This window comes from Siniperca chuatsi, linkage group LG11, assembly GCF_020085105.1.
Source record: "Siniperca chuatsi isolate FFG_IHB_CAS linkage group LG11, ASM2008510v1, whole genome shotgun sequence".
Lineage (NCBI taxonomy): Eukaryota > Metazoa > Chordata > Actinopteri > Centrarchiformes > Sinipercidae > Siniperca > Siniperca chuatsi.
In genome coordinates this window covers 7,726,233-7,752,874 of record NC_058052.1, presented here as the reverse complement: position 1 = coordinate 7,752,874, position 26,642 = coordinate 7,726,233, and the positions used below count along the sequence as shown (strand labels likewise).

The window sequence follows — 26,642 nt, the reverse complement described above, 5'->3', positions numbered from 1 at the left end:
TAATAGTTCTGGTCCTCCATAGAGGCTGATTTATATTGCTTTGCATGGCTACATTCACTGAATAGTGGATGTTATTATATTATTGCTGATTTTGTTGCTGTTGGCACTTTTGTGTCTTACTGTCCTATGTTTTCTGAACTTGTTCTTTAATAAGACTTTTTAATGGAAGACATTTTCACATAACAGTAAGAAAAATAATAATAATTAAATTAATGGTGGCTGAATTCCATTTAACTGCTTCAGTTTCAGGGTCCTGATATTGTGCATGCTGGCTCACCATTGCTTACTGGGACACTTACAGAGCCATCATTAATGTTATTAGTAACACCTGTGCTTTTCCTACCATGACAAGTCAAAATGTCTGCTGTCAAAAAAGGGCTATTGGTTTTAGAACATCTTGCCAAAGGACTGCAGTTGAAAATTAGCCAGCTGGCTAACACTGGCACATTTACAGATATGTTGATTAATGTGCATTGTCCTTTTAAGTAAGTAAATTAAATGATTGATTAACCATTTAGAAAGTAATTATATTCAACTTATAAACCCTTTATGCCAATTATGACTTATTACGAAGTGGTGCCAGATTTTCTAGTTATCACTGACCGAATTTCCTTACTCAATTTATCTTTTGGGGGGAATTACATAGAGTTTCCTTTTCGAGCAGTAGCTCCGGAGTTTCCAAGGTTTAATGGTCTTCCTAAATGAGAAGACAGTATTGTGTGTTCTTCTTACAGATCATGTGCCGGCCACATGGACGCCGCAATGACATCACCCCGAGGCGACACGACAACACCATGCTAAAAGGGCTTCATTCACAACTGCTGTTTAAATGGTGCTAAATAACGCCTGTGTAAGTTAAATAGAGGGTGTCTCAGCAACGTAAGCTGTCCACAAACACACACAACCCGGCATTCAATTCAGTGTAAGACTTTGCAAAGTGTTATATATGGCTAGTTATTACAGTGGTGAATCCATCACATAGCAGTAGGGAGATTAAGGAGAATGAGATACCCAGGTCAGATTTAGCAGGAAGGAGAAGTGAGAATTTGTGGTGTTTGCAGAAGGATGTGCTGCTTCATATGCTGAACAAGGCAGGATTATTGTTAAGGTACTACTATGGCTTGAGAGGACATGCATTCAACCCTTTTCTTAACCACAGACAAACACACACACACACACACACACACACACACACAGACACACACGCACGCACACACTCACACACATTGATTGAAATACAAGCACCCCTCCCCCCACATTTATCTTCTTTGCCCTTTTGTAATACACTATACAAGCAGAAACACACACCTCTCCTCTGCTTTCCCCAGCCTGTTTGGGGGGGAACTACACAGCAAAGTGTGACATCACCTCTGAGCTAGAAAGAACCCGAACCCCCCCCCCAAAAAAAATGGGATGCACAGGCAAGGTTTGCCATGTCCTTGACTGAGGGCATCAGGTTAGAACCTTTACACACACTGAGGAGATTCCCACTGAGGAACTCTATTTGTGCTGCAGCTCTACCCATGTGTTGTCTATTAGCCTATTTGTAAATGTCCCCTGCATGCGCTGCAGTATTCTGCAGCAATTAGTCCTTCCAAACAGTGTCACTTCACCCTGCTGCAGCTTTGAACAATAAAGGACCATGCACAAAATGAGTAGAATTGGATAGAACATGAAGTGATTTTGTAGTTTGGGAAAATAATGGGAGGGTATGGGTGTGCATGTGTAATGGACAGATAAGGATAGAGAGGAGAGAGATAGAGACAGGGAGAGTCCAGTCAAGTGTCTGCTGGCTGCCTTTACAGAATAGCTCTTATCGGAGTCGCAAAGTCAGACAGGGTGAGGCAGAAAGACGGAAGAGGGAAAGAGTGAACACATACTCAGAATACATATCATGAAGGACTGTTTTAGAGAGGAGAGACAGCCAGACATCCCATGAGGTATGCGCCTTTCTCCACACACAGCTCATTTTTTCGAGCTGTGAGACCAGAGCTTGTGATCACTCATCACCACAGCTCCACCAAGGCACAGGAAGCAAGGAAGATCCTCAAACCACAGAGCTGCTTAAAAAATCCGAGCTCTGGGTAGGATAGAGGACAAACATGCACAGGTGCTGCTAGAGAGATAGAGAAGGGAGCGAGAACGCAGAGAGAGAGAGACACTAGTAGAGAGAGGGGGGGGGGAGTGGGAGGAGACTTGACTTGCTTCAGAAGGGAATAGAAGCCGGAGTGCAATTCCAAAACAGCTGTCAGGCAGACGTCCCAATCGACAGAAGTGTAGCCCCGAGGCAGAGACAGGAGGCAGGGCAGTGTCAACATGCCACAGGAGCAGCACAGCAGCCACTGAACACACACATACAGACACACACCAACCTGGGGCTGCAGCATTCAGGAGAACACCAGCGATACCTGGGAAGGATCAGGATCTCCCCATTGGAATATCTGAGGTGAGTGAGAGCGGGAACACGTTTTATTTCACCCCATGCTGCTACAGTAATCTGAATTAGTAGACAGGATAATGTTGCTGCAGTTTGCCTGCTAATCTGGAAGTGTCTAGTTTTTTTCTGAATGTCTGGAGCAGAATGGGATATTGCTTAGTAACAGTGAAACATGCGAAAGTATGCATGGCAAGTTAAGCTTGTACAGGAGCGTTCGTCCAACTGACACTCTCATACATGTGACATAAGAGCTGAACTGTTAAGAGCAACATGATATCCTCCCCGGTTTCCAAGAAAGGAACATTTTTGGTCCGGCTACACGCTTAAGGCATGTTCCTCTGAAATACAGAGTTGGCTTTGCTTTTATCTCTCGAGGGGAGCAGATTTGCAGGAGGTTTTTACCAGTACACTGGGAGGAAGGCACTTTTTCTTTTTTTGCCAGTATATGTTGACATTCCCTTCATGTTTCATATGCTTTGATTCCATTTCCTGCTCATCTCTGCCAAGGATAACTCTGGCATGTGCTGGCCATGTTTGCGGGTGGCACAAGGGGAGCGAGAAAGAAAGACAGAACAAATACTCCACCCTGCTATTCGCCCTAGTCCCGGCACCGCCACCAGGCCCCCGAAAGTAAGGCCTTTGCCTATAATTGAGGTTTTTTTTATGTAACAAACAGCTCAGTCTATTCTGTAAGGCTACCATTACCCTCTGTGGTGTGTGCATTTGCTTTTTATAACAGCCCCAAAGAAAGGGTCTTTCTGCTATTCAAAGGCGTGACAGAAGTCAAGGCCACGGTTAGATGTGGCCTTGAGAGTATTTGGAAACTTCAAACTTCCACAAGACACAGTGGGAGGAAGAGAAGAAGTTTGTCTCCTACGCACTGATGATGTTACACTGACCACAACTACTACAGAAGTGCAGAATAGCATGCTGATTTTCAACAGCACTGATGTGAAATGTCAGCGCAGTAATCCCATCATGGGAGGAATATTTAAGGGATGCACGGTTTCTATTTTAAAGAATAGGGAAGTCATATACAGGTCATATTTTGAACAGCTGCTCTCCTGAGCCTCTCTCTGTACTACCCTCATCACTGCTTTGGAGCAGTTTGAGGAACAGTGAACTGTAAAGCATCATCAAACTGTAGCATTTGTTTAGGCAGTAGAATTGCACTGCCTCTAAGAATATACTGACTCATTTATATCACACGTGACTTTGGGGTGTCCAGAAATACCCAGACAAATCACGAGCCATTAGTTTATTTACCCGATACCAACCCCACATTTATCTGCTCCCACTTTCAAACTTTCATCACCTCACTCCTTCTGCTGCCCCCTCACTAATAACTAAACCTCCAAGCACGAAGTGATGAGGCAAAGCTCCATTTTTAAAGAGGCTGGAGTGGCTCCAGATCACTTCATGCCCAGACAGATAGCTATTGCTGACCCAATGACACAGTGGCTTTATCCTGGCTGCTCAGGCAAGCAATTTTGAAAGGAAGGTGCCATCAGATCCCCACTTCCCCAGAGGTGTAAATGAAACCCATGACCGCATTCTATGGAGGCGGCGCCGCCAGGCTTGGACATCAACACGTGCCACGTCGCCTCTTTTTGGACCAGTTCCAAAAGGAGGGTGCAAATCTGGCCTTGGCTTTGAAATACACCAGAATACACCTGCTAAAATATTAACAGCCTGCAGAGACACAAATAGATTGATTGGGTTAGCAGGCCATATGGGTCCATCCTGGGATATCCTGAGCTGTTGTAATTGATTAATTTCCTCTTGGGCCAACACAAGCTTAACTAACATTGCTATGACTCTTGAGATTCTCTACAAGTTTACCCAAGCTCTCATTAAATGAACCCTCATACTGGTTATGCAGCAGTAAGACCGACATGAGGATATTGTTTTCCTTATACTTTGCTGTTGGCCTCTGGAATTCCAGTCATGTTTGCCATATAAGCCAAACAGAGCCACCAGCAGGACGGCTGACGTGAAGGTCAGACATTGAGGCTCTCACCGTACCAGCTGACTTCTCATGGGCCACACGTGTTGACCTTGGGTAGGATGCATAGCCCCCTGTGAGATTTGCAAGAGTTGGATTGCTCTTCTGCTAGAGGAATTCCTAGAAGTTTTGTCCATAATATTGATTTCACGCAACATTATCATCTGTTATAATGCATGGGCTGTGCGTTTTCTCATGCCACTGGAAAGCAGAGGGTCCACACAAACCAGGCAGATGTTAGAATTTCATCAGGGCAGACCAATAATCAATAGGTACGTTTCATAGGAAGTGTTTCAGCCAGCAGCGCAGCACTATTCTTGGGAATAGCATTGCAAAAGTTAATACAGATATAGATATGTGCACTCTGAGCCCACAGGAAGAAGCTTTTGGCTTTTGTTTCACTTCCTATCCAATCCCAATTTCCCACTGCAGTGAGCATCAGCTGTCAAGGTCAGAGGAGCAGCGGTGAAAGGGAGAGACACTACAAAAAGACAAAACAAGCAGGAGGAAAAAAATAAGAGAAAAGCTTGAGTTAAACAAGTGAGGGATTTTGCTGTACCCCCTTCATCAAACACTGCAGCACTCCTCTTCGCCCTCCCCCTTCCCTTTCTCTCCCTCACTTTTAGCAAACAAACACACTCTGCTTCGCACACATGGCGTGCATTCAAAACTGCTATCTCTCACGAGCGCAGTCAGGCACCTCGCACATACACTCACACTCACACCAGCCCTCGAATACACAAGGACCCTTGAAGAGCGGTGTTGCCATTCAACACACTCACACATGTTCTGCATCCCTCAGTGTTTGTCATGGCTATATATAGCCCCAGAGTGCTTGTTGGATGACAGGTTTATTTGTGATGTAGTGGCATCCCCCAAAGTGAGAAGATTTCACCTTGTACTTCACATACTTATTGGAGCTGTGGCTCTCATAAGGCAGATATTGACGCTACGGCACTTCATCAAACACAAAAATCCATGTTGAAAATGGATGTCAATGCAATGGTTTCCAGCCTGCTATTTGGATTCAAATACGCAGCAAGTGTCTCTCTGGCTCCACACTAATGTGCCTACTAAATAAACATAGCCTACTTAAAGTGTCTCTGATAAGGCTGATGCAGCGTGTCTCTATGGGGTCGGTTGCAGCAGGAATGTGGATGTTTTCTCAGTGAAACCTTTTTTTTTAATTTTGGTGGACTTGACCGCCCAGGCACTTTTGTGCAGCGGTGCACTCTGTCAGACGGTCACTGCTGACAGACCTCTCATAAGTAAATATGTCTATAAATGGGCAAAATCTCTCCTCACTGGTGCTCTCTCCCACCCCCCATCACACACACACACACACACACACACACAAACTGTCAACTCCCTTCCTCTACCGAGTGTTTTTCCCTTTCTCCTTGGTTGCTATGTCATTTCAAACGGTCAAACCGATTTTCTCCTCTTTTTACTGAGTTTATCCTACACTAAGCTGGCTGCCAACGTGGTGACATTCATGGGTACATGGGTTTGTAATGGAAAAGCTCTGAGAAGGCAGCATGCAATTAGGCACCTTTTATCACATCCAATATCTCCTTAAAATGTTTACCCATCCTGATATATTGCGCAACCTAGCTGGTATCTCAGCCCTTATTAAACATGGAGCTGACCCTCTGACCATCAAATCAATTCTCAATCTGCATCACCTTCTTTCTTAAGATCCACTTGCTCTGTAATCCCTCACTCTATCTCTCTCACACAATCCCCCTAAACCCCCTAAACCCCTTTTCTCCCCTCTTTCTTTCCTCTGGTCCATCTCTTTCTATCTCTTTGCGTGTCTGAGCAGTAGCTTGTTCTTAAAACAGGCTGCCCTGCTCTAATCCTACCGCTTTGCTTCTCCTCTCCCAATCTGCGGTCCAGCTGTTCCACATTAGCACATCCAGAGTTGTGGAGGCCAAAGGAGGCTCATGTGTGGAAATGTGAATAAAGCAGCAAAAAGCCTTAGACCCAGGCCTCATCCTCCTCTGCTCTGGCTTCTAAGTTCGCCAGATGCAAGATGAGGATGAGGATATTTTTTTCTTGCAGGATCCAGAGTTTATTTGTGGGATTTGTGTTGGTGACCACATTTCTTTTTCTGGAAGGCAGGACAGGAGTTTTGTATCAGTAGGAGCACTCATCAAAGTAACCTTTTGGAAATATGTCAGTGCTGAGTTTATGTTTTAAAAAAATGCTGACATATTCTCTATTTGTCTCTGATTTCAGAAAAGTGGCCGTTTGACCATTTCTATACCGCCAGACATCACCAGTCCTGCTTGGAGTCCCATTTCCTGATCGATGCTGCAATTGCTGCAATTATTTTTGGAGTCCTGTATGACCGATGTGTTACTGAGAATGTAACTCGAGCTTCTCCCCCGGGGAACTGTAACATCCAGAACTTAAAGAGCACTTCTGACTTTTCTATCCTGCATATCTGAGAACTCTTCGGCAGTTACAGCCATGCCAGCGAAAGCACCCATATACCTGAAACCCACCAATAATAAGAAGGGAAAGAAATGTCGCCTCAGAGATATTTTGTCCCCAGACATGATCAGTCCACCGCTTGGGGACTTTCGCCACACCATCCACATTGGCAAGGGTGGGGAGAGAGATGCCTTTGGAGACATGTCTTTCCTTCAGGGGAAGTATGAACTCCTACCCGGGAAGGGAGACGTCCACCCTCAGTATGGCATCCAAAGTGAGTTTCTGAGAGCTAACAGCACAGGTGATGCTTCCTTTGCTGAGACTCCCTCTCCGGTGCTCAAGAACGCCATCTCCCTCCCAACTATTGGTGGCTGCCAGGCGCTTACCCTTCCTCTGATCTCCTCCACTGTTTTCTCCATGCCGCCGGAGCCGTTGGAGGACATCATTGGTCCTACAACTCCCATGAAACCTGACAGCAAAGAGGAGGTAGAGATACTGCAGATGGATGCTCTTTTGCGCTCCATGGACGTCTTCAGCAGTGAGCCTTCATCTCAGTCCGCAGATATCCAGTCGAAGCCTGACGTCCTCCTGGATCTGCTGGAAAATACAGATAAGTCCACCTCTAAGGCAGTTGCCAAAGCTAATAAAATGAACAAGAGTGAAACCAGGTTTGACAAGCCATCATCCTATTACATCACCAGTCACAGCAACAGCACCTTCAAAGCTAATGGAAGTCTGAACAGCAACACAAGCAGCGACAGCTTTGACAGCTTAAGCGGCAAAGGGGACTTCCAGAATAAGATCTGCAATGGCAGCAGGAGTCTCAATGGCAATGGCAACTGCAATGGTTATGGACACTTTAACAATGACATTACCCTGGGCTTCAAGCAGGAGCTCTCAAAGTGCTATGGAGAGTGGGTGGACAGGGACAGTGGGGTGGAGGAGGGCCGCATCTGTGATTTTGAGTTTGAGTTTTCCAAGGAGAAGAGCACGTCACAGGATTCCCTCACCCAGACCACGGGGTCATTCCTCTCCCTTGAACTCGATCTGGGCCCATCCATCCTCGACGATGTGCTCAACATAATGGATAAACCCGCAGCAAAGAGCAGGCCTTGAGCTGCGCTGAGGCCCCAGGAGGAGAAAGGGAATTATTAAACTATAGCCATGAGGAGAGAAAGACTCAAAAAGCAATCAAATGGTGTCTGGATATATCATTGAGATGAAAATGAGCTACAATAGAGAGAGCTGCTTATGTTTTTATTGTCAAAACATATAACTATTTTAGCTTCTATGGAGTGTTGTTTGCCATGCCAGCCGCATGTTTAAGATGCATGTACTATTGAGTTACAGCTAAAACACATTCTTCGTGCCTTTGACTGTAAAAATGCTACATGATAGATTTGTGTTCTTATGTTGACTTTCACGATATATACACAGTAACTTTGAGGTCCTTTGCTTTTTTACACAGTCTTGAACATATTGCATTTTGTGACTTTAAGTGTGTTTAACACATAATTCATTTGCCACATGACTATTTCAAAGAACAGAACACTATGCATATTTGTGTTTTTAAAATTGCAACACAAATAAATTCATTTTGTCCTATTCTGGCTAATTTCTTGCAGGTAATGTGTAAAATGATCAAACAAGATAACTCAAGAGAGGCTGAAAATCAGAAAAATGCTGGAAAAATAAGTAGCACAAAAGGGAAAAGGCACCAAGAACGATACCAAGGAAAGAAAGAGCTACAGATTGACAGAAAAAAGGATAGAATGGATTTATTTTCTCGCCTCTGACATTCCTTACATTCTGCCTCTCTGCCCTGCAGTGGGAGCACCGGTGGGCCTTCATCTGCCCAACCAGGCGCCTGCTCCATTTGTTTGCATGTGGACGGGACAGGCAGAGGAGGGGTCTTTGAAATTCCCTGCATTCCAGCCACAGAGCACAAGTGTCCAGGACCAGACATAAATCAGCTGTTTCAAGTGAGGAGACAGGGCTTCGGTCTTAGAGCCACGCTATCGTCAGCCAGAATGTATGGTGAGATGAGGTTATAAAACACGCGCTTGCAACCCGCTGGCAAACTTTGTTCAGTGCTGAACAATAGATGAGTTCTCTCCCTCTGTCTAGTTACATTAAAGATATGTAGTTCAACAGCAGTGTTGAAGCAACCGCCTGAAAGAGCAGGACAGTAGTGATTACCCATACATGCAGCCTCTTGAACTCAACCAACCCTCAGCAGTTGCCTCCTCGCCCTGACGCTCTGTCCCTATGGGCCCTTCAGTGTAGACACATGAAGGGTAAGTCAGAACAAGACCATATGGAGGCTTATGGCAGGCTTCCCCCAAACACCCACGTGCCATCTTGTTTAGAGAAAACAAGATCACCTCCCTCCTAACACATCCTGCATCAAATGTACTTGTGTTGGCAAGCTAATTTCATATGCAAATAATTATCTTGGTTTGATTCTACTTCTGTCATTTAGCGGGTCAATTGAATCCCTCAAAGGCCTCAGAATGTACGTAAACAACCGCAACCAGCCAGGCATCTGAAGCCGTCGTAAAACCAGATGTTAGAGGAGACATGAACGTTTCCCCACGCAAGAAAAGCCATGTCATGGCAGATGCAGCCGCCATTGGAAAATCCCAGCATTAGTGCTAAAGAGTTTGCATATGCTGAGCTGAAAAGTACAACCTCCAAGTATGAGTAATGAAGACCTTTGCTGTCAAGGTAATTACTATGCTTATACCTGCAATGGTACATCATTGACTTGATGACAGCCTTCATTTTGACAGGCACGGACCCCAAGCAAACTTGCAACCACAGCACTGTAACATGTTGTGTAACATATTAGAAGAATTTCTGTAGAGATGCCAAAGCTCTCGGACACAAAATACCAGGAAATACCAGTGTTTTATGAAATCCAATATAAATACTCAACATATGTTACACCCTGAATACTGCCTCCATGTTCTCTGACTCTGGGTTCACAGCTCCTTATGAAATACAGAGTGAATTTTTGTTTGTTTGAGTGACCAGTTGGCTTTGTGCCCTCACTGTATAGAGGTTTGTATTATGTAAGACTGATTATTATTATTTCAAGGCCTAGACAGCAAATCACTGCATCTGTTTTTGAATTGCACAACTTGAACAGTGTGCTGACTACCAGTAGACGCAGGGTGTCTTGTCTTGTTTCTGGCTTTAATCTTCTCTAGGAGCCTGAGGGCAGACGAGAAAATACTAGAGATGGAAGGTAGAAATAGTCCTGGTAGACTGTTTCTCATTACCACAGGGCCAAGGTGGAAGCTTGACCTGAAGAGACCTTGACTCCAACTGCCTCTGATAGTCCATGTTAATACCACAATGATACCGTACAGCAACACAGTCAGGCAACTCATTGTGACACCCACAGACTCACAAGCAGAACAATATTGCACTTGTTTTACTAGCAAGTCACAGCTTTGCTTATCTTGGCTTCATGTTTTTTTTTGCTTGAATCTCTCTTAAGATAAATTCACAGAAAAATGAATGAGAAAAGAATGTTACTTTTGTACAAATATTTTTTGTGCAGCCAAACTGGTGTTACTGAAAACAGGGGAGCGATTGCCAAATACGTGACGTTAGCAGAGAGAGGGAGGTGACACGGGTGTTGCCACTACCTGCTGCCTTGTAATTTCCCAACCAGTTGCTTTCTTGACAAAAACAGAAAAAGCCTAATTGCTAAATTCTGTCTCTTTGACTTTGATGCCATGGTTTGGTAGGACAGTGAAAAACATGAGGAAAAAAAGAACATACACAACTTTTTAAGCATTTTAGCAAGTTCTGGTTTATGCTAACCAGGAAGTATATGTTTAACACACCTTGTGAGGCAAATTTTATCATATAAAGGCAAAAGGGCACACAAAGGCAATTTCCTCAAAACATTTGACCTTACATTACAAGGTAAATCATTCAAGAACATTTCATGAACATTCCCCCAGTAGATCGGCGATCCGGGGAATCCAGCTCCTCAGTTTCCTGGGCTAAGGTGAAGCTGTCAGTTCACAGATGAATAAGCTTTGGCCCAGAGGCCACCGGTGCCAAAGAAAGCACAGCTCAGACCTAGCAAAATTTTCCATCCGACCTCCACGACAGAGCTGCATAATGTGCACACTGTCTTTCACGTAGAGGTGTTGGTGAAGGAGCCCCTCATAGCCGGACTTGAGCTGTGTCAGGCGGATGAGAGGGGAAACTTTAATAAGATATTTCCCTGCTCACTGGCCCTAGATGGAGACAGCAGAGACGAGAGCAGCAGGATAAAGCTCCTCTTGTCTTCACCTGCTGTAAATTTCCTACAGCACAAAATGAGCCTAAACACAGATACAGTACTTTCTATCCATCCAACAGACTGGTCAGGAGGAAATGTCTGAAGTATGAGCACAACTTTTCTTAGAAATATTATTGTTAAATATTTCTCTTGCTTGCTGGAAAGATATTATTCATCGTTGATTCATACTGTACGTGATCCAAAATTGAATGCCATGACTATGATAATCAGGGTCTCAGTAGTAGAAGCTTCTTGGGAACATTTACTTTGGGATGCTGAGCATAGAGCTTGGAATCAAGTGTTCTGCAGATCTGCTGATTTAGCAGCGTAGCTCCCTTTCAAAAGACAACAACAGGAGAGAGCAGAGAGAACTTACTCTCAGAGGTGAATAAAATTAGCCTGAGCAGGGGTTGATGCAGTGCAGATACGAGCAAGCTCACATGCGGTTTGGTCTGGCAGGCTATGGATACCCTACCTCAGGTTCACTGCACTGTTGACTGTTGTTTGGCTGACAGTAACCATAGCGAGTTGAGTTTGTATCTTCAGCACGTGAGGGCTGAGCTGAAAGGAGGGCAGAGAGAGGATAAGAGTGAAACAGAGCAGTGTCACCGTAGAGGCACCAGAATACTTAGGTGACAAAACCCAGGCCCAGTTAATCGTGGTGCCACACTATGTAGAGCAAAACAAGACAGAGCTACTGTACGCTTAATGGTACACTTCATTTATCTCTATCGGCATCAAAGTTTTGGGGTTATTTGCACTGGGCAGTTTTCAGCACAATACCTGGCATTGTGTGAATTGTACTACTCAAAAAGTGTTCATATATATATAACTACTGCTATTAACTGTCATTTTAAAAGTTAATTGCAATATTAAATGATGAATTGAATGATTTTTTTTTATTTGCATACTTTATAAATTGGTATAATTTGGCATTAAGCGCCACAGACCAGTGAGGTTTGGCGCTCAGTATATCACTTGTGTTGCATGATTTATGAGTATCAAAGTCAAAACAGTTTTAATATAGTTAATGTACCTGTGATGGGGTCACTGTACGGAAATGAATACCAGGAAACATTTTAATGTTCAAGTGGAGGCATGTATGGTAAAAACAAAGTAGTCCTCTAAAGTAAATTTTTTTTAATCCTTAGGGTCCAGGTGCCTTGCCAAATTAGTGCTAAGTAAAGGTGACAAAAAGAAAGACCAAGACTATGTAACTTTTGACAACTTCCTATTACAAATTAAACTTTGAGTTCATAAACATTAAAATGTACCATTGCTCAATTCAATACACTCAAGGGTTTTACTGCTGCAGACTTACTTGGTCTGGTATGACTAGTAACTTACGGTAACTAATGTTAGCTAAGTTAGTTAGCTAATTTGTTAGCAAACTTAAGATATATTTTGCTGTGTCACTGACATTAATTTGTTACCTTAATGACAGTTCTCTGCCAGTGTTTAGCGACTATATTTAGCACAATTAGGCAAATTGTTTATGTCAAACATGTATGTTAAACTGCTTCATTAAAAAAATATGATACTAAAACCATTTAAACTCGTATAAAAAATTAACTGCAAGTAAACAAGGGAAGAAATAAAAATCTAAATGAAATTTAACAATAATCTGTGTTTTCCCACTAACTCAGACACACAGATGACTTTGTGTCCAAACTGTGTTTTATCATGTTGAGTCATGCAAATCAGCCAATTGTCAGGTGCTACAGTACAGGGAATCTTTCCAGATAGACACTAGATAATATACATTACTGTATCTGCAGTCAGTGACATTCACTGTCCTCCTGTCAGCTTTATGATAAAATACTGCAAGGGCGCTCTGAGACATCGGGCTTAGCACAAAGTCTGTGCTTTCCATTTTAATCGGCTTAATTTACAACAACCCCCACACTGCAAACACCCATGAATTATTCATATTTATTCCAGCCTGGGAGGAATGGGACTGTGACTGAGCCCAGTAGGATGGGACAGTAATGTATGCTCTCTGAATCTGAGCTCTCCTTCTAAGGTAGCACAAGGGAATGAAACCAAAGGCAGTGATCATGTGAGTCTTTCTAAGATCACCCTTGTCTATATTTTGTCCCTTTTCAAATGACATGCCCCCAACCGAGGGCAGCAACTGCCCATCTTGGTGCTCTCCTTTAGCCAGCAACCTATATTCACCCATAGGAGATATTTATATATTTGCTCTTTGCTACATTTCCCCCAGACAACCCTCTGAGAATTCCTTCAATGCCACGCAGAGGGAAGGGTATCTCCCTTTATAGATGTGAATGACATCACTTACCATCTTTTCCTCTCACAGGTCAACAACATCTCTTTCACCCTAATTAGATGACTCTACTCAGTCACCTTCTGGGATATGATAATGAGGTCAGGTCATTGAGTTGCCCTGAGAGTGGCGTTTATAGGCGTATACATGCCACTCCTAAGAATAGTTTAGACTGTTTTATAAGATTTAAATGCAAAACATTTTTTTGTGTAGCATTATGTGATTTTCAGTGTTACTATTTTTTATATCCATTTACTGGATATGTTCTTTACAAGAGTTAGATGAGAAGATCTATACCACTCTCATGTACGTGTGTTAATGCTACATTCACACAATATTGACAGAATACGCCTTGTACCACGTAAATTTGCTACTTTTGTGGTGTTACGTATTATATGTTAACAAGGGAAACCAAATATTAACAAATTTTAAATTAACTGAATTGATTGTCTTAGTGTTATATTGGATTTTATTAAGATGTAAATGCCAGCTCTTTTCACTAAGTGAGAGATATCGTCTCTGTCAGAAATTGTTAATATCTCTGACTCGGAATTACAGCTAGGAGGCTGACATGAAGGTTTTTTCTGATCGCCTTGTAATTATGGTCTAAATTATATGGTGTGACAACCCAATCACCAGAGTAAAATGTTGCCATTTTACGTTGAATCTCTACGTTTTTTCAACAAATGAGATACAATATGTTTGTGAGAAGATTGACAGATCAATATGTAGCCACCGCCAGAAGCCAGAAGCCGGAAGCCGGATAGCTTAATTTAGCCCAAAGACTGGAAACAGTGGAAAACAGCTAGCCTGGCTCTGTCCAAATGTAACAAAATCATTCTACCAGCAACATGTAAACTGGAATAGCAATATAAGTGCTGGTAGGCAGATTTGTTTTAACTTTGGACAGAGCCAGGCTGTTTCTTCTTTTCCAGTCTTTATGCTAAGGAAAGCTAACGGGCTGCTTGCTGTAGCTTTTGGCATGCACACATGAGAATGGTATCAATCTTCTCATCTAACTCTCGGAAAAAAAGAGAATAAGCGTACTTTCCAAAATGTTGAACCATTGCTTTAAAAGTTATATCCTTCTGCTGCTCCACTGACAATAACTGGGATGATTCATGGATTGTTACACCCTGATTAGTATTATTTAGTGCTTTTAACTCTCAGAAGGACTTTGTAAAGCTTACAACTCTGAAAAAGCAAATCTTCCCACATTGCTGGAAATTACCTTGGCTCTAGAAAGTTAGCCTCCTGTTTATTTTCAGTGGAGTTGCCTCTTGTCTCTTGATAACATCCTGAATTCCTGACTGTCTTATATCTACAAGAGCGATGACTCAGTCCTGAACTGTCCAAGACCATCCAGCAGTGTCAGCCATATACTCATATTTTATTTCATCAAGTTAATTTGTCATGGATATAATGTGAGTTCTACCTGTATGGAATTACACAGCTATAGAAAGTGTGCATGGAAGTACCCAGCATTCAGGTCAGAGGACTACATTCCTGCTGTTATGGCCTACAGTCTTCAGGGTTCTGCCTTTTAAGGTAAGACCTCACTCTGTTTCTCCTTATCCTCATGAAAGCTTGATCCTTCTGTCTCCCTGGGGCTCACTGGGTGCCCCAGAGTCTCCTTTTATAAGTTGTCACCAGCCAGTCATGCGATCACATCTGCAGGAAATTTTCAAGCAGGTTCCTTTCCTACGACCGTAAAAAGAAACAGCAGCTGGCGGCCATTCATTTTACGCTTTGTTTGGCGGAGCGTTTACACTTCAGGTTTGCACAGTTGAATTACAGCCAGGCAGTAAAGCGGAACAAAACACAACATGGAGAGAGAGAGAGATAGCGTGCAAAACACGAGATCTCCAAACTTCCAATTTCAGAGTTATGAATGAGTGTTGGTGATATTCTCATAGTGCTGTGACCTCTGTCCTGCTCTCAAGAGCTGCATTGTGCTTCTACCTGAAATACACCAAGCTATGTCTGCGAAATTCATTTCATTTCCATTTGACACCGTGGGGAGTAAAGCAATATAACAGCTAATACTTCAGCCTCTTTCACTGGATTGTCAATCATCTGTGAGGAGTGAGGAGCCCTGGCTCTCTTCATAACCCCCGTCAACATTAAGAATGTCTTGGACAGAGTCCCAGCATGCATCAGGATCTACGTTAAATGACTACCAAGAGTTTAAACCTTGAACAATACAATAGGAGTCAATGTCTGGATCCCCAAGGATGACTCAATAACTCAAAGCAGAATGTCATACTCTCTTCAAGTATTTCCCTGTAAAAATATACCTACCTTTAAATCTCTTCCCCATAGGTCTGCGATTCAAGTTCTCAGTTCTTCACTAAGCTGACAGAAAAACAGTAAATCAAGTGAGCCCTCTATAGGGAAGCTGTGCCATAACACTGAATTACACACTGTAGAATATCATTTTTGAACGTTCACTTTACCTCAGTTACTTACCTCAAGTTTACCTTGCTGATGGCATGACTTCTTCTACATTGTTGCACAACCTCATTAATCCCACACAACAACTCTTACATAACTGACCTTTCCCAGGGATCACATGTCACAGGGTCTTCTTCTTGCGAGGGGGGAAAATACCAGCAATGAAGTCTCCCTGGTGCAAAGTTCATTTTTTGGCCGTCAGTGAATTTGAAGAACATGGAATTTTGTGAGGAATATCCCGAACCAAAAACAAGTCACTGAGGTCAGAGTTAATGTCCTCTGAGGACCTGAGTGCTCATGTTTTTTTTTTAAATATGTCAAATTGATGAATTATTGATAGTTAATAAGATAAGGACCCCACACAGAAGCAGGGGTAAATACTACTAATACCATACACTACTACTCCCACTGCTTGTAGTAGTGTCTCAGTGATCACAAAGTTGGAAACACATGCAAGAAACAATCAGGTCACTGATAATACAGAGAAATACAACATTTTATGACAAAGTTGAAAGATTCTTGCTTATTTGACACAACAGATTTCTGTATTTTAATTTTTTCTGTGCTCTTCTCATCGGTTTGAAGTGGGTGGAGCTCTTTTGAAAAAAAATGTGATGTCACAAATTGCTGTGCACCAGTTAGAGTTTAACAATATTTTAATCAAAACCTGATGACAGCTGTGAGGTTATTACTTTATATTATCAGTCAAATCTGATCAAACTACACCCAGACAAGCTAGATGAAGCAGAGACATGTGCTGTCGTTGTCAGGAATTTGTGTTATACTAAATAATAATAAGAAATTAAACATAGGAATCTTTTTTCCAAATTTGAACTTTAATTGTAGTAAATGAATATTTACTGTTATATAAAGTTTTAAACCAAGTTTTCTGTGGCTTTAACAATTTGACTGATTTGTGTCCAAAGGTAAGTAGTATTACTCATTTTTTAACAATAATTAAATGAAACCTTGTGGTGTCCCCACAGCCTGGTGGCTTAGGATGTAACTTCACCAGTTCACTTGCGGTTGGAACCTTTCCTGTTGATCTCTGCTGTCATCATCTGTCAAATAAAGGCAGAAATGCAAAAAAAAAAAAAAAAAACAACCTTTGGGTTACTAAACATAATCCCCAGTTCTTTGATAACAGAGTGAGGTGTTTCACACAAAGGCGATTCCAAATTAGAAAAATAACTAAAATTGTGAAACCTTGCTGATGCAGAGTGGCTTTAAACAATACTGATGGTGGAGCATAAATGTATAACTAATGTATGGAAAACACCCTTTCCCCCAACTGTAAATGAGTAGTTAAATTAAGATGGATGAATAGCATGCATTACTTTGAAATACTGTCATTTAGGCTGTTAAATAGAAGTAATGATTATTATCATTGAAAAATGGGTCCCAGTGGGGAAGCCAATAAAATCACCCCTCAATGAAGACGTTCTTTTGTTCCAACTGTATAACATTTACTTCACTTCATTTAATGAACTGAAACTGAAACAGTTTTAAATTTATCGTATTCATGCTCAGTTTCTCCTTTTCATCTCTGCTGAGTTTTTTTTCTTCTTTTGCCTTTTTTCTCCGTTTACTTTTTTGTGTCATTGGATTTGTCATTAGATTGTCATTGTTTGATATACACTTGTTGGGGAAGTTAAAAAAAATATAAAATGCAAAAAAAAAATTTGAATACTAATCCTTCAATTGCAAGAATTTACCAGCCACAATCTAGAGAACACAAAATGTCAACTAAATGTTTAGGCTAACTCTTGTCACAAGTTTCACGGTGGTCACAATGAAATCAAAATCAGAAAATGGTGAGCAGCACCCTCTACCTCTAGTGCGTATCAGCCTGCTGCTCTGACTCCCAAGCCCCTGATCATTAAAAGACAGCCACATTTAGCAAAAACCCAGAACGTTACAATCATAGATTTTACATTATTAAGTGGATATTTTCATAGTTGGCACAAAGCCGATCTGCAGACCACCCAGATTTGTCATAGCACTTGACTAGAAGATTCTTCACTTATGAATGTCAAACACAATTAGGGCTGAATGTGTCCTCGGTTGTTCTGGGACCAAGATCTCCTTAGTGTAGAGAGATTAATCTGTGTGATGGTACTTAAAATTTTCTCTGGATAATCTGTCGATCATATAGAGGGATCTTTGTTGTATTTTAGGCTAAAATCTCCATATTCTGTAGTGTTTGTCCTGTCATAACCTTTCGCTGGATTGTCAAACTGTTGTGACTGCTGTATGGAAGTGTTTCAGCGATCAAAGCATGTAGATGACTAAACAGATCAACATTCTTGTGCTTTAAGACGATCATGGCACCTCCAGGGTCGTCCAACTTCCATTCTGAATAGCAGGGTCAGGTCAAAGGGTCAACACAAGAGCTAACCACTCAAATCACAGGCTGAGCTGGTTAAATGACCGATGAAACAGGAAGATAAAACTCGACTGCATCACATGGTGTACAGAGTAAAGACTATCACATGAGGATGACATAATAATAACTTTTAGATTTGTTCATATTTACTGCAGAAAGTCATGTATGCAATAGCAGCCATATCAGTTTACAGCTAGTGAAAATGTTCAATCAAGGGTTACTCTAAAGCTCTTTTACAAAAGTTATGTTTTACTAATGAGATTATCTGCTTTTGCACTTCCCTCCAAGGGCAGGGAGAGGAAGAATGAAAATGACTCAACTATTTTGTGGTCTGGCCTGATCCCAAGTCCTTTGCATGCAACCTGCTAATTCGTCCGGCCGACTAACGACCTGCTTGCGTGCCAGTTGATCATTAGTGCCCCGTCAGAAACGGTCACCAAACATGTCACATGCCCCCGGTCACTCTATACGGGGCCGAGTGCTGTGCATGAGCAGAGACGGCCATGACACACACAGCCAAGATGCTGAGAAAAAAAGAAAGAAAGAAGTACAAGGCTATCAAAAGCAGTTAGGGCTAATGTTGATATATATGATTTCTGCCAGTTTAATTATTCCTGTCTTAAACAAATTAGACCATTAAAATGTGATTCTAGATTCAAATCACCTGGTGGACTGTGATTTACAAAATACTGTAGGTTGGACAGATTAAAGCCTTTCAGAGATATAAAAAAAAAGAACAAATAAATTCAGAAAATATAGTAATCCCAGAGAAACTTGTGATTTGCATTTCCTATTGCAGGAAAGCTGTATGATCCCACTGATCACAATTATTACCAAACATTAAATACACATAAAAACTAGCAGTGTAGTATTTAAAGAGGTTACCAGAATGATTTGTTTTGAACAGGGGGGTCATTGTTGCCCTACTGCTCTTTTATATAATTGTTATAAACGAATCAAAATGTTACTACAAAATGTTTGTGGCTAAATAGTAATAAGAAAACTAAAATGAAGATAAGAAAACGTACCCTTACTGGTATCTTGCCATGCAGACAGTTTTAGGTTTTATTTGCTGAGCCATATTTGCCATTGCTAACTTCTGATGCCACCCAAATACAGAGAAAGAGAAAAAGATTTTGTTTGCAGCATTCTAAACACTGGAAAATTACATTTTTTAAATTTAAAACACTAAAAGCCAGTGTGTGACAGGATCGGAAAGTGTGTGATGAAGTGCCTTCTGCAAATTTGCATCAGTCACACTTCAGTGAAACACTGAAAGATCGGATGTAATCTGAACTTGGAATATTGTAATCAATGATCAACTTTGAACTGAATCAGCTGGTATCTACTATTGACAGGACATGATGGTAATCTAGCCGTGAACTTGCAGTATTCTGTGCTTGAATACTCAGCCACTTGTATTTTATGTATTTATTCTTTGCATACTGTACATGTGGTTGTAATTTGTTACATACAATAACAACTGGAACCAAAAAATAGGTGCACTGTCAGCTGAGACATTCAATAACTACAGTAGTTTCCCTTCATAATAAGGTTTAAAGGTGGCTCCTCTAGTGGCTAAGGACTTCTCATTTTCTTTGGTGCAACTTGAGTCAACTAACAGGGAACTCCTGTAAGAAAAAAAAAAAAAAAGAAAAAGTTAATGGTTGCAAGAAAAGCTCTACAATTTCAGACTACAGTGCCATGTAGCTTAAAGGCAGATGTAGATTTAAAAAGACAACAGAAGAAGAAGTGGTCGGGGTTTGATAATTGCTAGTGAATGTGCCTCTGTAAAGCTGACTGGGTGCTGAATGTCAGTTATTCTCTTTCTGGAAGTCTCTCCAAGTAAAACCAATTGTATGAAGCCTATTTCTGATTTGCAGGAAGAGAGGAAAGAAAAAGAATAGATTCATGTTTTGGTCCATGGAGTGACTGAAATCAAATTTTTACTTTTTCTAAAAACATATTTTACATATTTGTGTCATGTGTGAAACTAAAACTTGATTGTGGTCAGAAATCTATTACGTTGTGGTACTGAGCTAAACAGATACAGCACAGCTATGTGTCCTCTTATTCACCGTGTTGTGTTTTCTTGTAATGCGTTGAACCACTGGGTGGCACCCAGCCATTATGAAATTCTCTTTAAAACTGACAACAGATCATCATTTCTCTGTGCTGTCGTGAAATCACACAGAGCTGGCAACTCCACACGGCACATACACCTACACAAGACCATGAGAGTTAATAAGTGTCTTAGCACAGGAAGACCATGGACTCTTTGGGGGCTAGTGGTTTTAATAGTGTACACAGTGTCCCCAGATTTAGAACACTGGGGACGCACCTTTTGGACTTCCCCTGTCCTAAAGGTGTGTTTTCAACACTTTAGTTAAAGAAAGATGAGGTAGAATTGAAAACATGTGCATATGACTGTACTTAATAGAATTTCTGATCATTTGTGTGCTCCAGGCAGTTGTTGAAAAATTCATCTTCATCATCATTCCAGTTAAAAAGTAGCACCAAAAGTTTGTAATCCTCCATTTTCCTCTTCACAACAAAAATTAAAAAAAATGCTATTTCAAACAATTTTCAAAAAAATATATAGAATGACACTGCATTTTTCTCAATTAAAAAAAGTAAGATGTTTTTGGAGACCAGTTTGTTGAAGTAAGTTATTAATTTATCGTTACATGAGCTTCATTGACTCTTAAGGAAGTTGCACTTTAGCACAGTGACTCCCAAGCTTTGGCTTGTGACCCCTTATCAGTTCCCTGTGGAGTTTTCTTTTTAAACAAGCAAGAGTTGTGTTTACATTCAGTGTAACGTAACATGCTCGCACAATACTTGCACGTGTGCACAATACAAACGAAATGGGAAGCCATTTGCAAAAACATTGCTTTATAGCGCTACTAGTGGTAAAAATCTCCACACGGTACCTTTAAAGCTGGACTAGAACAGCAGTTCCCAGCGTTTTCGGATTGTGAGCCCTCAAAATGAAGTGATAGCCACTTGTGACCTCTCATCACAGGTTAGGGCCTTAGTGTCGGCATGAATTGTAAGCAGTTCAACAAAAAAGATTATTTGTTTTCCTTCTTAAATTGTTTATATATTATTTAAAGGATAGGTTCCCAGATTGGGAACTACTGCTGTAGGAGAAGTCTGTATACAAATGTCAACATCTGATGTACCTAAATCAAAAACAGTGGCTGTAACAGAACAGAAGGTTACATCTTTACTATCTGAGACACTAGATTCCCTGTTTGCCCTGAAGGAAACTGATGGGAAATCTTCTCCACCCTAAGAGGCAAAACATAAACATCAGATCTGCCTCCATCATCCCTCAGAGACGGATGATGTTTACGCACTGAAGTCTAGTTCAAATGTAAGTGTATATATAATTTTAAACAGTTTAAGATCAGCACCATCTGATTATGACCTGCACCCTGTGTTTGTATTAAGAATGGCCCCTAGCTGGCACTAATACAGAAACTTATGAGGGAATATTCCTGCAGCTTAGTCCTTGCATGCTACCTGATCCATTAAAGCCCTAAAATGATCCGATCCAAGTCAGCTTTTCTAAAGTACATGAATCTTATTAGAAGAGTTTAACAACTCAGAAAGTGGAGCGGTCACAATACAGCCGCCATATGACTGAAATCTCGTCGACGGACACAGTAAAATTATGTTGTTTTTGAAATCTTTTCTATAATCTCACATGAAAACCTTTTGTTTCATGTTTAAACCAATTGTGCTGATTTAGCAAGCCATGTGGAAAGTTTTTGTTTGGTCTTAAATGTTCACAGTTCAGTTTCTGGCCTGGCCACTGCAGCAAGTGTATGTGCTTTTGTGTGCATATATGTGCTAACACTGCACCGCATGCATTTGTTCAATATTCACATGTGCCTATTTGAACAGTGTATGTAGTGAAAAGTGATGCATCAGAGAAGCTGAGCTGACATTTGGCATATCACATTCAAGATGTCTTTTGACTGGCTCTATAACTGTGATGAAGCCATAACGTGTTTTCTGTCAGACAATCTGTCTCCAAAGAACAGACAGTTTGTAAATTCACAAGTTAAGCTGCTTGTTTCAAGATGACGAAATCAAGGAAAGCTCTTCAAAGCAGACTAGACTGTCAAACAGACAGTTTTGGTGTTTGAAGTGTTTGTTGTCTTCAGAATATAAAGTTATGAGAATTTCTCAGACTTAAAAACATTTTTGAAAATCAAAGGGCATTAATGTATCGCAGTGAAAAAACCTTCCTGGAAAATTCATATTCATAGTCATATTTATCATTTTTGACTGCAAGATAGTGTTGATTATTTAACCTCATGTGCCATCTAGTGTTCAAAACAACATGGTGCAACACCAACTACTGTCTATGTACCATCAATTCAGAGAAAATGTATTAATTCCAAATATATTTAAGCAATTCATATATATATATACAAATTGAGTTCTTTTGGAAATAACAGCAAAATGTATCATGTAACAAAAGTTCTTTTTGATGGTTGTTGTTTAGTGAGCAGCACAAATGACCTTTACACTGCAGGGGAAGACTGAGGATGAGACAAATGCACAACAAAGTGTGAATGATATTTAAATTAAGAGCCCAAAGTTGGTAGGTTTAATGATGAAGTCATTTTCTATCCATTAACTGTTGACACAACCATTCTCTTTGCTATTGTACTGTGCAGCCTTTATTAAATACCCTATCATCATCACATCTTGGCAATTTAGGTGGCAGAGTGGTTTAATCAACCCATAATTAATATTTGGGAGTCAGCAATGAAATCTAAACAAAGTCACTTGTTTAACAGGAAGTACAGGACGGCTGGAGGTGTGGTTGTGTTATGTACAGTGTGTTGGCTCTGCATTCCTTTGTGACTTTTCATGACAACAGCAACTTGCCATGGTGCATGGTGATTGGGATCAAAGTCAGGTGTTTGGTGTCTGCTGGTGCCTTGCATACAAACAGCCATCAATAATGACACAGCGAAGGTTACGTGGGCAGGAAAAGTTAGAGATAATGCAGTGTTGAATAAAATAATGGGACTTTGGTTTGATCAGACGTGTGTCTGTGTGTGTGTGTGTGTGTGTGTGTGTGTGTGTGTGTGTGCATTAAGGTGTATCCCTTAGGATGAATACAGGTGCTTTGTGTTTGTGCATCAATGCAGTCATGTGTCTACAGAAACACCTATTAGAATAATTTATGTTGTAAAATGTACAGTTTGTATGCTTTGTATATGACAGTGTTTGTTTCATATTACATAGCACAATACAAGAACTAATTCATCATTGATTGTAATCAAGAGAGAGGCCCATTCATTTAAGATTTTTATCACAGCTAGAGGACTCATTTATAATCATAAGGGAAGCGAGCGATAACAGAACTAATGCGAGCAAAAAAAACATTGCACTTGATGCTTATTACAGTAGTATTGTTCAGTAGAAAACAGGTCACTTTCAAAACTAGTCGAAACAGAAAAGCTTTTTTTGCTGATTGTGTTTAATCAAACTTGGGCAACCTTTTGCTCTCCATTTATCATTCAGTGGTACTTTTAATTCACTGCAGTGGTATTTTCTGTATTTCTCTCTGGAATCTCTTTTTAACATTTTCAAGTTCTTCTCAAGACATTATTGAATTTTGAATCTACAATGATCATACAGTCAGTCGGACTCTATATCCGCTTACCAGATTAGCTTGATTCATCTAGGAATCTTTTTTAGACTCAACAGTGTGAAACTGACATATACTGGACCAAAAGGGAAGAATTGTTGATTTGGATGATTTAACATCCTAAAACCTCAATATGTAATTTTCAAAGAGAGAAAAAAGGACATACAATTAAAAGTAAAATCATCTTACATTTACATAAATTATAACAATACTACTGGACTTGAGTATTGCACATTTTAAGTGTCTTAATGCAAACAGCCAAACCCCAGTTGGAAATACCCCTGAGTGATGTGTAGTTATAAATTAATTTATATGATTAAATGTTTCACTGTATGGCTTCACCCTATGCTTTCTCAGACAGCTGTGGGACATCTGTAGGAGGTCATCATGTATTCTCTCAGTGCCACTTTGTTAAAGGTCATCAGACATATAGCCACTTTGCTGTAGGATGGGAGATAATGGCATTAACCATGTGGCTAAATTCAATTAAATACTTTTTAAAAGGCTGGCAGGAGGAGGGAGAGAGCACATTAAAACCCCATCACTCCAAGTTCATCCATCAACCCGTGTATCTGTAGCAACAATGAGACTTTGGTAAGAGGTTACACCCTCTAGTTCAGCTGGGACTCCCTGTCCGCACCCCCCTGCTGTTCCATGAAGACTCTAGTACCATAAATCATTTGGCTTCAGAAGTGATACAGGGTAATGTATCGTTGCCTGTCTTGGAATTCTTGACTGATGATTTCATCAGTGAGAGACTATGCCCCTTTAAAGGGAAATTCCAGTATTTTTCAACCTTATTCTTATTCTCATAATCTTGTCCATTCTGACTATGGGTCATGCTAACTTTGCATTCGCCACCTCTGATGTAGAGATTTGGGAACCACAATTCTAGCAAAACATTGTATATAGGGGCAAGCAGCGCTAGTATCCTAAATATTTCCAAATAAACTTCAATTCAAACATTACAAAGGCTTGTCTCTGAGTCTAACATACAGAAATTAGCCCCCTGGATTAGCAATTGTATATTGTAATAAATGTTATTACTGCAGATGAAATGGCAGTTTGCTAGTTGGTTAACCAACTTAGCTGTTCGGTTAGCTAGCAGCTGGTTGCATGGATGTAGATCCCTTTGAAAAATAGCTAATCCAAGGGTATAATTTCTATGTATACTTTCAGTCTGACTCAGATTCATGACTCAAGTGAAATTATCTATATAGTTAAAGCACATTTGGAAAGCTTTAGGAGGCTCGTGTTGCTTGCCCTGATATACATTGTTTTGCTGGCATTCATGTTTCCCAGATCTCTACAACAAAGATGACAAGTCCCAAGTTACCATGGCTAAAATTATGAGAATAAGACCCAGGTTGAAAAATACATCATATGCTTTTATATCTCTGGATTCTCTGCCAATGCTGAGCAAAAAGATGTTCTCTACACACAGCAAGCAAACACAGCACAGCATGCTGAATATTTTCCCTGAATGCACATTTCGACAGTCATCCAGCTTTACCCGGTGGCCAAGATTTGTATCGCCGACAGGTGGGAGAGGCAATGTGGGTGGACTTACAGATATTTGTCTGAACCAGTGAATCTCTGCTATCACATAGTGGCCATCTGCCTCCCCCAGGGAAAAAAAACCCATCAAAGGGTGTCTCTTAGTGCTAGCCTGGGATACTGCCAGGATGGCGAGCAGTTGATATTCTCTAAAGCAATGACGGGCTCAAAGAGAGAAAGGGGCAAATGAGGGGAGAGCTGTTTGAAGTTTGATTTGTATGAAGAAATGTCAGCCTGAGTCGTTGGAAAGCACTGATCTAGCCTAAGTATGATGATAAAAAAGTTTGACTGACTGCAATCAAGACTCTCTTTTCTCTCATCCAAACTATCATTTGCAGTTAATTAAATTAAATTATTAAATTAAACAGACCCCAATATTCTGAAGCACAACAAGATGACCTGAAAAGGAAGAAGTAAAAAACAAGACTAGTAGTTGATTAATTAAAACTTTTACCCCCCTTAATCCTCAGACACGTAAACAGAGATGCAGCAGCTTTAATAGTTATCATCATGAGGTCTACTTAAGCACCTCTGTTGAATTCTAATCCAAGCCAGCCACCTTTTGAGAAAATACCAGTGAATGTTAAAGTAGATGCTTAGTTGCCTATGAAATAACTGGGCGGGGGCGTTCTTCAGATATGACACACTGTAATTTCATGCTAAGCAATCCCCATGAGCACCCGCCCCCAGTAAGCAAGATTTTTATGTTTTACTAGTCAGTGACTACTCAATGTTTGTCTTCCTGCCCCTCCACATTCAAGACTGTTTTAATTTGATGAATTATGGATGTTCTGTTGCAACTTTTATCTTGGCCTTTCTCTTTTAGAGGCAGAATAGCATGTAATGACAACAAACATTTTCAAAGTGTTCTCCTATCTCCGGGAGAGCTGTCAGGGATTTGAGAGAGAGCACCTGAGGGATGCGATGGCAGAAACACAAACAATCAATTATCTAAACTGCTTTTCAAAACCCTTTTGAACAACCACAACAAATCCCCACCTATCCACCTGAGATTCAGCTTCTACTTCAACTCCAGCTCCATGGTAGCGGGGAAAATGAAAGATGACAAACAGCACAACCCTCTGGGATAGTGTGAG

At 40.8% G+C, this 26,642-nt stretch overlaps 1 protein-coding gene and 1 long non-coding RNA gene across 2 annotated transcripts; one reads left to right on the top strand and one right to left on the bottom strand.

The window, feature by feature from the left end:
* The first annotated feature begins 1,842 nt into the window (after positions 1 to 1,842).
* cdc42ep3 (CDC42 effector protein (Rho GTPase binding) 3) lies at positions 1,843 to 8,486 on the top strand. The gene is made up of 2 exons (XM_044215224.1): positions 1,843 to 2,446; positions 6,684 to 8,486. Exon 2 carries the CDS (start codon positions 6,918 to 6,920, stop codon positions 7,995 to 7,997), a length of 1,080 nt encoding a protein of 359 aa, XP_044071159.1. The 5' UTR covers positions 1,843 to 2,446; positions 6,684 to 6,917; the 3' UTR covers positions 7,998 to 8,486.
* Positions 8,487 to 8,618: 132 nt separating this feature from the next.
* LOC122884818 lies at positions 8,619 to 16,001 on the bottom strand. The gene is made up of 3 exons (XR_006379983.1): positions 15,941 to 16,001; positions 15,773 to 15,826; positions 8,619 to 11,745 (listed from the first exon to the last, which is right to left on the bottom strand). It is a non-coding gene; the product is annotated as an uncharacterized LOC122884818 (long non-coding RNA).
* Positions 16,002 to 26,642: the final 10,641 nt, after the last annotated feature.